The sequence below is a fragment of the Hemitrygon akajei genome, chromosome 20 (genome assembly GCF_048418815.1).
Source record: "Hemitrygon akajei chromosome 20, sHemAka1.3, whole genome shotgun sequence".
NCBI classification, from domain to species: Eukaryota; Metazoa; Chordata; class Chondrichthyes; order Myliobatiformes; family Dasyatidae; genus Hemitrygon; species Hemitrygon akajei.
In genome coordinates, this window is record NC_133143.1 from 58,185,149 (window position 1) to 58,199,749 (window position 14,601).

At 41.3% G+C, this 14,601-nt stretch overlaps 1 protein-coding gene across 1 annotated transcript in view; it reads right to left on the reverse strand.

The window, feature by feature from the left end:
• Positions 1–11,075: 11,075 nt before the first annotated feature.
• Positions 11,076–14,601, reverse strand: part of nsun2 (NOP2/Sun RNA methyltransferase 2) — a 32,443-nt gene continuing 28,917 nt past the window's right edge. The window contains exons 18-19 of the mRNA XM_073024366.1: positions 14,434–14,473; positions 11,076–12,513 (exon numbers count right to left, since the gene is read on the reverse strand). Of these exons, the coding sequence (XP_072880467.1) occupies positions 12,072–12,513; positions 14,434–14,473 (482 nt within the window). The 3' untranslated portion in view covers positions 11,076–12,071. The remainder of the gene's footprint in view (positions 12,514–14,433; positions 14,474–14,601) is intronic.

Consider the following 14,601-nt stretch of genomic DNA (forward strand, 5'->3'; position numbering starts at 1 on the left):
ATATAGAGGAAGTCCCACAATTTGATGGAGAGGTAAAAGCAAAAGAAAGCTGAAAATGATAATTTGTCACTATTTGATTATTTATGAAACCTCCACACCAGCTGGACTGATAAATCTGATTAAACAATATATGCCTGTTTGTACAATTTATTATTCGGCACAATCTGTGTCATTAATAAAAGGAAGTCTGGAGCCTGCATGTTATAATTTAAGTATTATAAAACTTATCAAGATGCTGGAGTGAAATAATAAAAACCAGGGTGTGCTCTGTCAAACGGTAAGTGAAATGGAGATTATTCTGTGCAGAAACTGTTAGAATAGCTTCAAGCTGCCTGCAATCCCCTGAGATTTATATGTGCACCTGCCCACCAATCCAGTTCATACATAAGTGAGACATGTTAAATTACCAGTCTGCTACATATGCTAAGTTTTTGGTTTACATCTGCAGCGAAAGGTTACGCACAGCAGGTGATTTGGATCCATCTGATTCAATTCACAGTTGCTGCACCGTCGAACTTGCTGAGCAAAGTGACTGGCGTGCCTTTAATCAGCAGCGTCTGAGTAATCAGTTGTGTTTCAATCTCTCAATATTCTGTCCATGTGATTGGTACGTTGGCAAACATATACAAAGTTAGACCGGATTAATTTGTCGTATGTAGATCAAAACATACTGTATGTCATTTGCGCCAGCGCAGTATGAGGATGCCCCAGGGGCAGCCCGCAAGTATTGCCATGCTTCTAGCATCAACATAGCATCCCCAATTTACCAACTCTAACTAGCCCATACGTCTTTGGAATGTGGGAGGAAACCAGAGCACCTGAAGGAAACCTATGCTGTCACGATGAGAATGTCCAAACTCCTTACAGGCAGCAGAGGGAATTGCACCCCCACCTTCCAATCACTGCTGGTGTAGAGCATTGCACTAACCACTGTACTGCTGACCTTTCTTATGATTTATTATAATTGATTAAGAGGTCCAGATGCCTCTTGACGTGAGTTGGCAACAGCACATGACGAACGTCGAGCTCTGTGGCGACTTACCGATGCTCACTATTAAAATCGAGGCGAGAAGACTGCAACTAGCGGGGCACTGTCTATGCCACCCTGAGCTACCTGCCAGCCTAATCATCACATGGGAGCCCAAGCATGGGAGGATGAACCCTGGGCACCCTCCCAAGACTATGGTCAACACGCTTCTAGAAGATAGCGGCGCGGCTAATGTAGATGAACTGAACACACTGATGAGGGAGAGGGAGGAGTGGAGAGTCTGTCATTGTGCCCGACGCCACCCTCCTAGGCCTGAGTCGACGTAGTAGTAGTAGTAGTGGATTTCTCACTGAGAAATTCATAAATTCTGGACCTAGTGTACGTGTCACAGCAAGGGAGGCGCGGCTAATAAAGAGAAAGCCCTTGTTTCACATTATCACGGGAGCTGGTGATGTCAGAGAGCCCCAAGCGTCCACTGTTAAAAATGCAAGTTGGTTACCTACTCGGAAGGCAGACTCTGGAACCTGGCAGGAAAGCTCTGACTTGGGCCCAGGTACCTCTCGGGTACTGTGCCAGGATAGACCCAATTGACCTCAACTGATATTACAACAAAGGATTTGGAGATGAAGGGGGACACAAGTTAGTGAAAAACTGTATCTTGCTGGAGCTTTCAACAACCTTCCCCACTATCCACACCACGACCAACCTTCACGTCATCCGAAAACACATTGATCGTTCTGAATTTCTGATTCGGATTAATTTATTTATCACACGCACATTGGCACATGCAGTGAGACGCGTCGCTGGCATTAACAAGCAACACAACCTAAGGCCGTGCTGCGGGCAGTTCACAGGTGTCGCCACACATTTCAGCACCAACGTGGCAAGGCCACGACATTCAGCAAGTAAGCAAATCAGCGATCCAGTTGCACAAGGAGGTATTGGGGCCGAGGTCTTGGAGCTTCCATGGTTGGCGGTTTCAGCCAAGTTTTCCTTTCCCAAATTAAGACAACTCGTCCAAAACCAGCCAACCTCTTTGTTGTGCAGAAACTTGAATGAGAATGCCAGCGGAGACTGAAGTTTCATGCAACATGCTCCAGTCTAGATGAATGAAACATCATATTGTCCCAGCAATTAACTTAACTAAATTTTGGAAAAGATTTAGAAGTTTGAAACATTCCTCAGCTTAAAACAAAGTACGACTCTTCATTAGGTACCATCTGTAATTACAGTTGCGTAGTCCGAGTTTAAATAAACAGGTTGTAATAGCAGTAGAAAGTGTGTCAACTTTATTAGAGCTTAGCCAAAGAGAAGAGAGGCTGTAGCTGGAGGTTAGTTGAAGGCTAATGGTCCTGCTTTAAAATGAAGGCACAACCGTTAATAATAAGAGTTGTGGATTTTGAAAGGGTAATGCAAACTGTCACCTGTCAAATAGAAACTGCAATTATCTTAAGTAAGATTTTAATAAATTAATATATTTAATGCCAGAAGTAACTTCTTGCATCCACTGTTCACCACGAGCTGGGTAAGAAAAGTATTTTATATATCCATTCGAAGTCAATGAAGTTCAGAATCAGATTTATTATCACTGAAATGTCATGAAAGGTGTTGTTTGGGGTAGCAGGAAGAGGGCAGGTTTTGAAGCTTGTTGATTAGTACTGGGGGGATGATGGTGTTGAGCGCAGAGCTGTAATCAGTCAACAGCAGCCATATGTACAGTAGGCATTGATGATGCCCTGGTAGTCCAAGGTCGAGTGGAGGCCCAGTGAGATTGCACCTGCTGTAGACCCATTGTAGTGTAGGCAATGTATAGGCAGATTGCATGGTTCCAGATCCTCGCTTAGGCAGGAGTTAGCTCTAGCCTTGAACAAACTCTCAAAGCACTTCACCAGCATAGATGTGAGTGCTGCTGGCTGATAGTCATGGAAGCAGATCAGGCTGCTCTTCTTGGATATCAGTATGATTGACGCTCTTTTGGAGCAGGTGGGAACCATCGACTGCAGCAGTAAGACTGAGATTTATTCTAAAACTGGATTGTGAACTGTATAGTAGAGCAGTCTAGCAACGAACTTGCTGATGAAGATGAGGAACTGAAATAATTTTGGGTTGGTTGGAAAACGAGTCAGGGGTAAAATGGAAATGACAGAGGCCTGTGCGAGATTTGTAAGCAGCAAAGTAGAAACACATGGGTTAATCAGCATCTCAGGAGTGACAGTAACTCAGGCCAATGATTTCTCATCAAAATATCTTCCAGTTCAAATGAAAGGATATTGACATGAAACATTCCTCTCTGTGCTGCCTAACCTGCTAGCATTTGTCACTTTCTCAGCCCAGCCCAGATTTCAAAGTAAATGCTTTATTAAAGTGTGTATATGTCACCACACACTATCTTGAGATCCATTTCCTTGCAGGCATTTACAGGGAGAAAGGAAATACAACAGAATTTTATGAACATCCTAATGCACCATCAATAACTCTCGGAGATACAGGCTTTTATTGGCTGGAAGAAAGAACAAGCAGCAATTGACCACCACACTGCATCCTGGAGACTGAGGCCGGGCCGGTGTCTCCAATCGCCTTTATACCGGGGTCCGTGGGAGGAGCCACGGTCAGTGGGAGGAGCCACAGGAGCAGTCAGCGGGGGGGGGGGGGGGGGGCGTGTCCAGACAGGTATATGCAGTTCACCACACATCCATACGTGACCAAAGACTGACCAACACTAATGTGTAGAAGACAAACTGCACAAATAAAAATAATACTGAGAACAACAGATTCTGTAGGTCTGTAGAAAAGATGATAGGTTTGAAAAGCTATTAGGGCGGTAACAGCCTCAGAAAGATTGAGATAGAGAGTCATAGCTTGGAGGTACACATATGCCAGTAAATCCTAACTTTGGGGAATATTAAAGTCAAGGTGTGCCATTACATATCAGAGCCTTGTTTTATTGATTGTGCCATTTATGTTTAATCCAAATAGTCAGTAGACATTGTAAAGAGCAATTTCCAACAATGAGGTTTTAAATTTTAAATGGTGCAGCATGATAGTGGTTAGTACAACACTTTACAGTACCAGTGACCCAGGTTCAACCATTGCAGCAGCCTGTAAGGAGATGGTATGTTCTCCCTGTGATCATATGGGCTACCCCCGGGTGCTCCAGTTTCCGCCCACTGTCCAAAGGCATACCAGTTGGTAGGTTAATTGGTCATTGTCCTATGATTAGGCTAGGGTTGCTGGGGGGGGGCACAAAGGGCTGGAGGGGCCTATTTCATGCTGTATCTCAATCAATCAATAGATAAATGTGTCAATGCAGAATTACATAAATTTATATGGAGCCCAATTTAAGCTTAGTCATAATGTCTATTGATGTATTTTATTCTAGAAGGAAGTACATTGTGTGGCTTTGTTTGAAGGAGATTTCAAATCTGAAATGGCAGACAGCTACCACAGCCTTCGAATGGTAGGATAAAGGCAAAAAAAATCAACTGCATCTCTGGTTGTTATCTGCTGACCCCTGCTGGAGGGATGCCTTAACCACAGCAGGATCTCCAACAAGCTTCTTGAGGCTGTATGGTCTTTTACTACATGACCATAACCATATTTGTACAGCACCAGAAACCAGTGTCCTGCCCTACATCCCACATAATGGTAGTAGTGTGATCATTCAAGTCGAGCAAGAAGTTCTCCTCAGGGTTTGCAGACGTCAATCCACAATCCTCATATTCTTGCTGCAGTAGGTGGTGACTATGGTTAGAGATCGGGGCTTTGAGTTTGTTCAATCTCTCTGCGACACATTGGAGATTGCCCTCATGTAACACAGCTCCCTCTTGAACAGATTTCCTCCTGGTGTAACTACCGAGTGCAACGTCTTCCCAGTTTATAGGTGTAATGTTGAATTTCTTCAGGCTAATTTTGATGCTATCTTTAAAGCTTTTTATTTGCCCACCAGGGGCTCGCTGGTGGGCAAAGGAAATCTCTCCCACGTAATAGAATAAGTGTTGGTCATTGATGCAAACGACACAGTTCATTGCACACTTCGAAGTACATGTGACAAGTAAATCTAATCTTCAAGTGAAGTGTGTCATCTCCAGTTGAGTACCTCCCGAGAAGTCACCGTTTACCAAGTAACATCTGGAGTATGATTTAATCTGAGAGGATTGTCTCAGGGTGGTTTCTCTTCCACCCGCTGCGATATGGGGCCCTTAGCATTATCGATGACCTCTGCCACCCCCCCCCCCCCCCACCATAACAGAGGATGTTGCTATCGCATGAAGACAAGAACTGTTAGGATGGGATACAGCTTCTTCCCCCAGGCTGTAAAACTACTGAACTTCCAGCTACCATGCAGGTCTCATCACATAAGAAACGCAAATAGCATTAGGTTTTAATAGGTACATTTAATGTCAGAGAATTGTATACAATATACATCCTGAAATTCTTTTTCTTCATTAACATTAAGTTGTTTACTTGAACTTGTGTAGTAAATGCACCTTATTATCTGTTACTCTATTTGTGGTAATATTACTTTATGTGTTGTATGTGAATTAAATAGACGTGTGTTGTGCACCTTGGTCCGGAGGAACATTGTTTTTGTTTGGTGGTATACAAGTGTACAGTTGAATGACAATAAGCTAACCCTGAACTTGGAAGCACTTGGGCTTTCTAGCGCTTTACAAGAGCTACTTGGAGTTGTAGAGACACAGACCATCAGGCAGGAGACTGGGTCAAGAACTGTTAGTATGAGAAACAGTTTCTTCCCTCAGGCCATAAACAATTGAGCTCCCTGCCACCACCCAGTTCTTATCATGCATGAAGCAGCAGAGGTATTATACTGTTAACTTTTTAAACTTATAGCACCTTATTATTTGTGGTAATAGTACTTTATGTATTGTGCACCTTGGTCCAGAGGAACGTTTAGTTTAGCAGTGTACATGTATACAGTTGAATGACAATAAACTGGAACCTGTTTTGTTCAAGCATCAAAATAGTTACTTAACCAGTGGACACAAAATTTGAATACTAATTGTTTGCTAAAGGATGATATTCAACTTTATGGAACATTGGGATCTCTTCCATGTAAGTTATCACCTTACAAAAGGGACAGGTTACACCTGAGAGGGACCAATATTCTTGCAGGCAAGTTTGCAAGAGCTGTTCGGCAGGGGGTTGAATTTGGAGGGCAAAGAGTGGGAATAAAGGGAGCCTTTATCTGGTTAGCTGCCAGTAACTAGTGGTATTCCACAGGGGTCTGTGTTAAAATTGCCTCTTTTTATGTTGTATGTCAATGACTTGGATGAAGGAATGGTTTATGGCAATGCTTGCATACGAAACAAAGATAGATGGAAGGGCAGGCAGTTTTAAGGAAGTAGAAAGGCTACAGAAGGACAGACAGATTAGGAGAATGGGCAAAGAATTGGCTGACAGAACATAGTGTCAGGAAGTACATGGTCATGCACTTTGATCAAAGAAATAAAAGGGTAAACTATTTTCTAAATGGAGAGAAAATTCAAACATCTGAGGTGCAAAGGGACTTGGGAGCCCTTGTGCAGGATTCCCTGAAAGTTAATTTGCAGGTTGAGTCTGTGGTGAGGAAGGGAAATAAGATATTAGCAGTCAGTTCAAGAGGACTAGAATATAAAAGCAAGGATGTAACGTTGAGGCTTTATAAAGCACTAGTGAAGCCTCACTTGGAGTATGCTGAGCAGTTTTAGGCCCCTTATCCAGGAAAGAATGTACTGACATTGGAGAAGGTTCACAAAAATGAAGGGCCTGAATTGTGCTACACTGAAATTCAGAAGAATAAGGGTGACCTGATTGAAACTTATTGTTAGGGAATTTCCTTTTCCACACACGACTCAGACCCAGGTATTTATTAGGAGACTCTTTATTTACGTGACATGGAGAGACGTCACTCTGGAACGCAATGACTCCACTTACAATCAGCACACACACCCTCTTTATGGTTCCTTCCAACCGGTATGGTTTGTTCAACGTTTTCATATTTGGTGTTGTCTTAAGTCATGTGGCCTCATGACAGACAACTGTAGGCTAGGTTACATCATGTAGTCTTATGTCTACAGTGTTGGCGCGTGCCCCAGTGGATAAGGCATCAGACTAGTAACCTGAAGATCACTGGTTCAAGCCTCAGCTGAGGCAGCGTGTTTGTGTCCTTGAGCAAGGCACTTAACAACACATTGCTCTGCGACGACACCGGTGCCAAGCTGCATGGGTCCTAGTGTCCTTCCCTTGGACATCGGTGGCGTGGAGAGGGGAAGGCCTGCAGCTTGGGCAACTGCCGGTCTCCCATACAACCTTGCCCAGGCCTGCGCCCTGGAAACTCCAGGTGCAGATCCATGGTCTCTCGAGACCGATAGATGCCACCACCATGTCTACAGTAGTAGAGCAGGGCTGCTTCACAATTATTTGCTGATCCGGGCCTTAAGCAATACAAACACACAATTCTGTAATCTCGCAAAGGTATTTATTAACCCGACCCCACTTGGCCAAAACCGTCGACATTTGTCAAATGTTGAAAAGCCTTGATAGAGTGGAGGCGGAAAGCGTGTTTCCTATTGTGGGGGAGCCTAAGACGAGAGGAGCGTCCTTTTAGAACTGAGATGAGGAGGAATTTCTTTAACTAGAGGGCAGTGAATCTGTGGGATTCGTTGCCACCTGTGGCTGTTTGAGGCCAAATCATTGGGTATATTTAAGGCAGAGGTTGTAGCTAGGGTAGGAAGGGGTGGGGGAGAAGGCAAGAGATTGGGGCTGAGAGGGAAAATGGATCAGCATGGTAAATGGCAGAGCACACTCAATATTCTGCTTCTACATCTTATGGCCTTATATTCAGCCTGCTAAGTTAATAAAGCACTGAATTTTATGCTTAACAAAAGTAAATGGGCACTCTGAACCTATTGCAGTTATACTCATTCACATTAATTGACAAGTGGAAGTAAAGAATCATCTCTTTCGGTCAGGCCTCCAACACCCATCCCCAAAAAATGTCCAGTAGAGTATCAAATTTAGCTGGATACATCATGACACTGCAAAATATCACTAGGTCTACTTTATTCAGTACAGTTCAATTCTGGCTAAAACAATGTAGCTAAAATCAGAGCTATTGGCAAACAGCCCTGCAATATTCTTTTGACACATACATACAATGCTACAAGAGTAATATTACTTTCACAAAATATTATCAACTGACTTTGCAACATTTAAACTGTTGAAGTTGTAATTGTTTTGCAGATTGACACAGAATGAAGTGGCATCATTGTATCAAATGAGGCTGTGCATAGAAATGAAATGCCCATTTATTCAGTTGACTGCCTTTGACATTAAGAATAAAGTCTCATTAATTGCCGATACCATTCAACGCTGAAGCTGGTTCCACGACACTCCAGCAGAGTATCACACAAGCTGCCAATTGACTGCAATGTTACAACTCCCTAAAAGGTGTTCCTGCAATTTATGGCATGTGGGCACGATTTTGTGATCTCACAATATGTCCTAGTAGTCCCAAATAACCCCAAACCTATAAAAACAACAAAAATGATTTTGCACTCACAGGCAAAATTATGAGAAATCAAAAAAACTTGTTGCACTGTTTTACTAATCCGACAGAATAGTTGGGGCATAAATCTGGCATGAAAACATAGCAATTGCATTCAAACGTCTTGTTAGTTGGCTTTAAGATAAAAATTTTTTTAAGAAGTTCTTTGTAGTAGCTTTATTTGTCACATGTACATTGAAATATCAAAACACAGAGTGAAACACGTCAATGACCAGTCTGTGGATGGACTGAGGGTAGGCTGCACGTGTTGCTATGCTTCTGGCATCAGTGTAGCGTGCCCACAACTTACTAACCCTAACTGTACGTCTTTGGAATTTGGATGGAAACCGGAGCACTTGAAGGAAACCCACATGGTCATGGGTTCCTTACAGACAGCAATGAATACTGAATCCCGATAATTGACACGGTAATAGCGTTACGCCAACCACTATACTATCGTGACGTCCTACCTTTCTACATGAAATAAATGGAGTGTACTGACAAATGTCAGAAGTGAAACAGAATGATCAAGATTTAAAAGACGAGAAATGCTGCAGGTGCTGGAAATCCAAAGCAACACACACAAAATGCTGGAGGAACTCAGCAGTCAAGCAGCATCTACGGAAATGAATAAACAGTCAACGTTTCGGGCAGAGTCCCATTTTCAGGACTGGGAAGGAAGGGGGCCGAGAAGACAGAATAAAAAGGTGGGGAGGGGGAGGAAAGGAAGATGGATTGAAAGTGTAGATGGAACCAAGAGGGTAGGAAAGGTAATGGGCTGGAGAGGCAGGAATCTGATAGGAGAGTGGAGTATAGGAGAAAGGGAAGGAGGAGGGTACCCAGGGCAGGTGATAGGCAGGCAAGAGGCTAAAGTAGGGAATAAGCAGGGAGGGGGGAGGGAACTTTTTTTTTAAACTGGAAGGAGAAATTGATATTCATGCCATCAGGTTAGAGACTACACTGACAGAATACAAGGTGCTCCTTCTCCATCCTGAAGGTGGCTTCATTGTGGCAGCAGAGGAGGCCATGGATCAACATCAGAATGGGAACTGGAATACCGGTATTTGGTCACTGGATAATTCCACTTTCGGCAGATGGAGATTTGATCCTTTAGCTAACCATCACCCCCTTGCTTTACTGAATGAGGCATTAGTCCTCATCACTTCTGAGTATTTCCATCTTTCACACCCTACATTCAGCACATTTCTACCTCTGCTATTCATTCCAAATATCTCTTTTCAGGATACCTTACACTATCCCTAAACTAAAACAGAATGAAAACAAAACTTTCCTTTGGGGCAATAACAGAGAAAAAACTTGAGCTTATGTCTGCAAGTACCAAGAATGAACTGCCATCAATATTCACATCGACCAGGTTTAAGGGAATGGAAATTTCCATGATATTAAATGTGATCACGATTGTTAGATCTACAAAAAAACTTCAATCTCAGTACAGGTCTCTAGAAAATTATTTAGACTGTCACAAATATGGTGGACCAGAGGTTTGCATGTGGCTCAGCTCCTAATTTCATCACCTGCTGGTGTGTGACACTCTTCATTTATCAGGTTAATTTCTCTCCAACAAACCTCTCAAATTACAAACTCCACCAACAAGGATAGAGATAGCATGTGTATTGGAACATCCATCTCCAAATGATATACCATCCTTGCTTTGCAGTACACTATTCCTCCATTGTTACTTGATCAAAATTGCATGCTCTTTTCAGTAAACACCATGCAGAATGAGCAAAAGTATGGTCAGAGACCACAAGCCATGAATAAGCCTTAACAAATGCTTTAGAAGGTGATAGAGTATTTAATAGAGGAATTGCAAAATTTTTGATATTGACAGCTGAATGCATTTATGCCCAGTGCCAGAAAATATTAAATGATGGATGTGAAATTAATGTATACATGTATATGGTTGAATGATGATAAAACTTGAACTTCAAGAAGCCACAACTAGAAGACCACAAAGATGTTGAAGTGAATTTTGAAGAGAGGGACAAGAGGGGGATTTTAAGACAATGATGCGAACTAGTGATTTTGAAATACTCATCAACCTGTAGCCAATGTAGATTGTTGTAGTATATATAAATGTAACTGATTAGCAAGAGCGGTGGTTGAACAGAATATGACACAACCAAAATTACGATTTTGATTTTAACCATACCCATTATTTGCTACGCATGATCCAGCAACTAAAGTGTCAAGTGAAACACTTTAGAAGGTTGAGCTTCAAGGCAGAGTACAGGGTTAATGGCAGGATTCTTAGCAGTGTGGTGGAACAGAAGGATTTTGGGTTTCATATTTATAGATCTCTCGAAGTAGCTACACAGGTTGACATGGTGGTTAAGAAGGCATATGGTGTGTTGGCCTTCATTACTCAGGAGCTTGGGTTCAAGAGAAACAAGGTAATGTTGCAGCTCTATAAAACTCTAGTTAGACCACACTTGGAGTGTTATACTCGGTTCCGGTCACTTCATTATAGGACACTTTACAGCGATTGCAGAGGAACAAAAAGCTCAACACTCCAAAAAATGAAAATTCAACTTATTTTATTGAGCAAATTATGTTATCTTGGCTGTCTTCATATTTGTAACCATATTTAAGAAAACTAAGGAACTGCTCCCTCAGGTACAAGTAAAGATTTGCTGAATTTAAGGGAGAAATAAACACCTTCAACGCCCGAGCAATCAAGAGAGAAAATAACATTTGGGCAGGCAATCCATTTCATCCAAGTTACCATCTAAACAGTCATGGGTAAATTGTCCTAAAACTTATGAGGATCCATTAAAATAAATATAGCAATTCATTTATAAATTCAAACAATAAAAATTTGTAACAAATTTTAAAGATGGGATTCACTTAAGTCTTTAGCAGAAATAGTAGTAATAAAAATGGCATTAAACAGATCACAAAACCTAATTTTAAAAGGATAATCTTCTGACAATAGGTTGTCAAACTAATTGGAAAGACTTGAGTGATGCTGAAATTATTTTTACCCCTCATGAAAGCGACCTGGCTTTTCTTTTTGCCCATGAAAGTACTTGCTTCCCCTTTTACCCCATGAAAGAAATTCATGGAAAATACCCAAAATCTCTCTTTAGCAAAGATATTCGTGTCAGGAAATGATTGCTCAATAATGTGTCACTATATTTCCAAAGCAACACATACAAAATGCTGGAGGAACTCAGCAAGTCATGCAGCATCTACAGAAATGAAAAAGCAATCAATTGTGTTGCTTTGGATTTCCAGCATCAACTTTTGGGCCAAGTCCCTTTTTCAGAAATGTCGACTTTTTTCATTTCTTGACCCGCTGCTGAGCTCCTCCAGCATTGTGTGTGTGTTGTTTTGGATTTCCAGCATCTGCAGACTTTCTCGTGTCTATATTTTTTCAAGCCTAGTTATTACAATTCAGGACATTCATGTTGAACACTAAACTGAATATGTTCTTCTTTTAACAATTTGGCAGGACTAGTATTCCTCTGCAGAAACCTACATCAGTCCACATTTCACACCTGCTTTGACTCAACCTCAAGTCTGTTTTGTATCAGGACACGGCATAGTAGGATCAGTTTTCTCAATTCTTGAACACGAATTAGTAGATTCTGCCACTTGCTTTGAATTATTAATTTCTCTCTGTGCATGCTGTACATCTTTTTGAAGTTGTTCAGGTTCTGTAGTAGTATCCAAGGTCTTGTCACATTTATCAGGTTCCTGTAGAACTTCAGTGTCCTGTTGTAAGATTTCAGCTTCTCTTGGAACATTCAACGTGCCTTCTTCCATTGGTTCTTCATTTTTCTCAGAATTTACAACTACCTTATCAGATCCTTCGCCTTTATTCTCATCTCTGAAGACCTCCACTCCCAACATGCGCAGGTAATGGAACCGTTCATTCCTGGCGACAAATGCTCGGATGGAATTCTTTCCCCTCCAGCCACACAATACAATAGGGCACTTTGGACCTTCCGTGTTTCTGCAGATTTTTTTCAGGGAGAAACAAGGGAAAGTGATAAATCAGACCGAAGGCCAAGTTGTACTTTACATTGTGGTGGTCTGGGGCGGGTGGAAATAAAGGGAATTAGCCTGATTACTTATTTCAAAGGAGATTTGCTGTAATGAACACCTAATTTCTTAAGAATTGGTCAGCTGTAATTAAGACCAGAAACGAGCTCCTAGTTAGGGAAGAAAAAAAATGAAAAAGGAAAGAAAAAGTCTTCCATGTCCCAAATGAATCATTAAAGAGTAACGAGTTTTGCTAGTCTAACATTGATTTCTCTAACTTCTGGTAATTGCTCCACCCTCCTCCCCCTCGCTTTTCCCATTCCTCATTCTGGCTTCCCTCTACCCTTCTCCTCTACCTATCACCTCCCTCTAGTGCCCCTCCTCCCATGATCAACTCTCCTCTCCTATCAGATTTGTCCTCTACCTTTTCCACCTATCAACTCCCAGCTTCTTACTTCATGCCCCACCCACCCAGCTACCTTCCCCCTCACTTGTCAGCTTGTACTCCTTCCTCTCCCCCACCTTTATATTCTAGTTTCTTCCTTCTTCCTTTCTGGTCCCAATGAAAGGTCTCAGCCCGAAATGGCGACTATTTATTCCTCTCCATAGATGCTGCCTGACCTGATTCCTCCAACATTTCTCTGGATTTCCAGCATCTGCAGAATCTTTTGTTTTAAGTTTTGCCAATCAAACATTTTTGCCCTCGTGACTTGGTTTTCTATATTGCTCCAAATGACCAAATTGGAGTGAATGCACAATGTTTCAGCTTTCCAAATATCACTGAAGATTTATTTTAAGTTTCTACAGTTTTGCCAAAAGATCTGTCCACACAATAAATAGACAAAAGAAAACTCATCATTTAACAGAAAGTTTAATGAAAGAAGGAGTTATAGAAAATGAAAATGATCGTCAAAGCAAAAAAGGTGCAGTGGAAATATCTGAAACCTGGTTGGAATAAGGAGCAATTTCCCAAGGGATTTAACACACTTATTAACAAGTATCAGCTGTCAGGAGGTCCTATATACAAGGTGATACATCTGTATTACACAGTTTTGAAGCAGATAAGGTCAAGGAAAGATTTATAAACTGGAAATAAATCAGAGCAAAGATAGAATTTGAGTTACTGATTCAGGTAAACACATGAACTGCGGCATTTGGATCAAGTATAATCTGTATAATAGCTAAAATATCAAAAAGAAACCAGCAAAAGTCAAAACCACAAAGGTTAGCCAAATGTTCAGTGGAAAAGACAAAAATCTCAATGATTTTTTTTTAAATAGGGGGGGAATAAGGATGCATACAGGAGTATTAGTAAAGCCAACCAATATTTCACAGCTGAGTGATTTCTCAATTCATTCAATATTTATGACAATATGGTTAGCATTCTGAACCAGTGAAGCAGATGTTATGACTTCAAATTCTACCATAAGTTTGTGAATTTCCCATTATGAATTAACATGATAAAATAAAGAAATGAATTTTGTAAAAAAAAAATTTAACTTGTCCATGTGCAACCTGCCATTCTGACCTGAACTACTTGCAATTTATTCTTACAAAATGCAAAAACCATGCAAGATAAAGATGGTCAGGATTTGACATTTTAAAAACCAGACACTGCACCGCTGAGTAATTTCCTAGTTAGCTGCACACAGCAGACAAGCACCAATTGGTTTGACAAAAGATGTGTGTGCATCAGAATAAGGAGAATATGGTTCTTCAATCGCACTGTCACTGCAAAATAGCCTCGGCTCATTACTTAACTGGGGCTTGGCATGGTACCATTCATGCTGCAGGTATGCACAAACTACCTCAGTAGACTTTAAAAAGAAAGGATAATTTTAACTTATTAAAAGAAGCATGCAACTTAGCTCGAATAGGAAAAGGAACTTACAAAGGATCTGGTTCATATTTCAGCACAATGCTTCCCATGGCTGTTTCATAAAACAGAAAAAAAAATTTGATTATTCATATAGTTAGGACGTTTCAAATTCATTAGGTTACATTTTCTTTTGGTGATATAATCTTTATAAGCACAGTGTCACACCATAATGCATTGGCT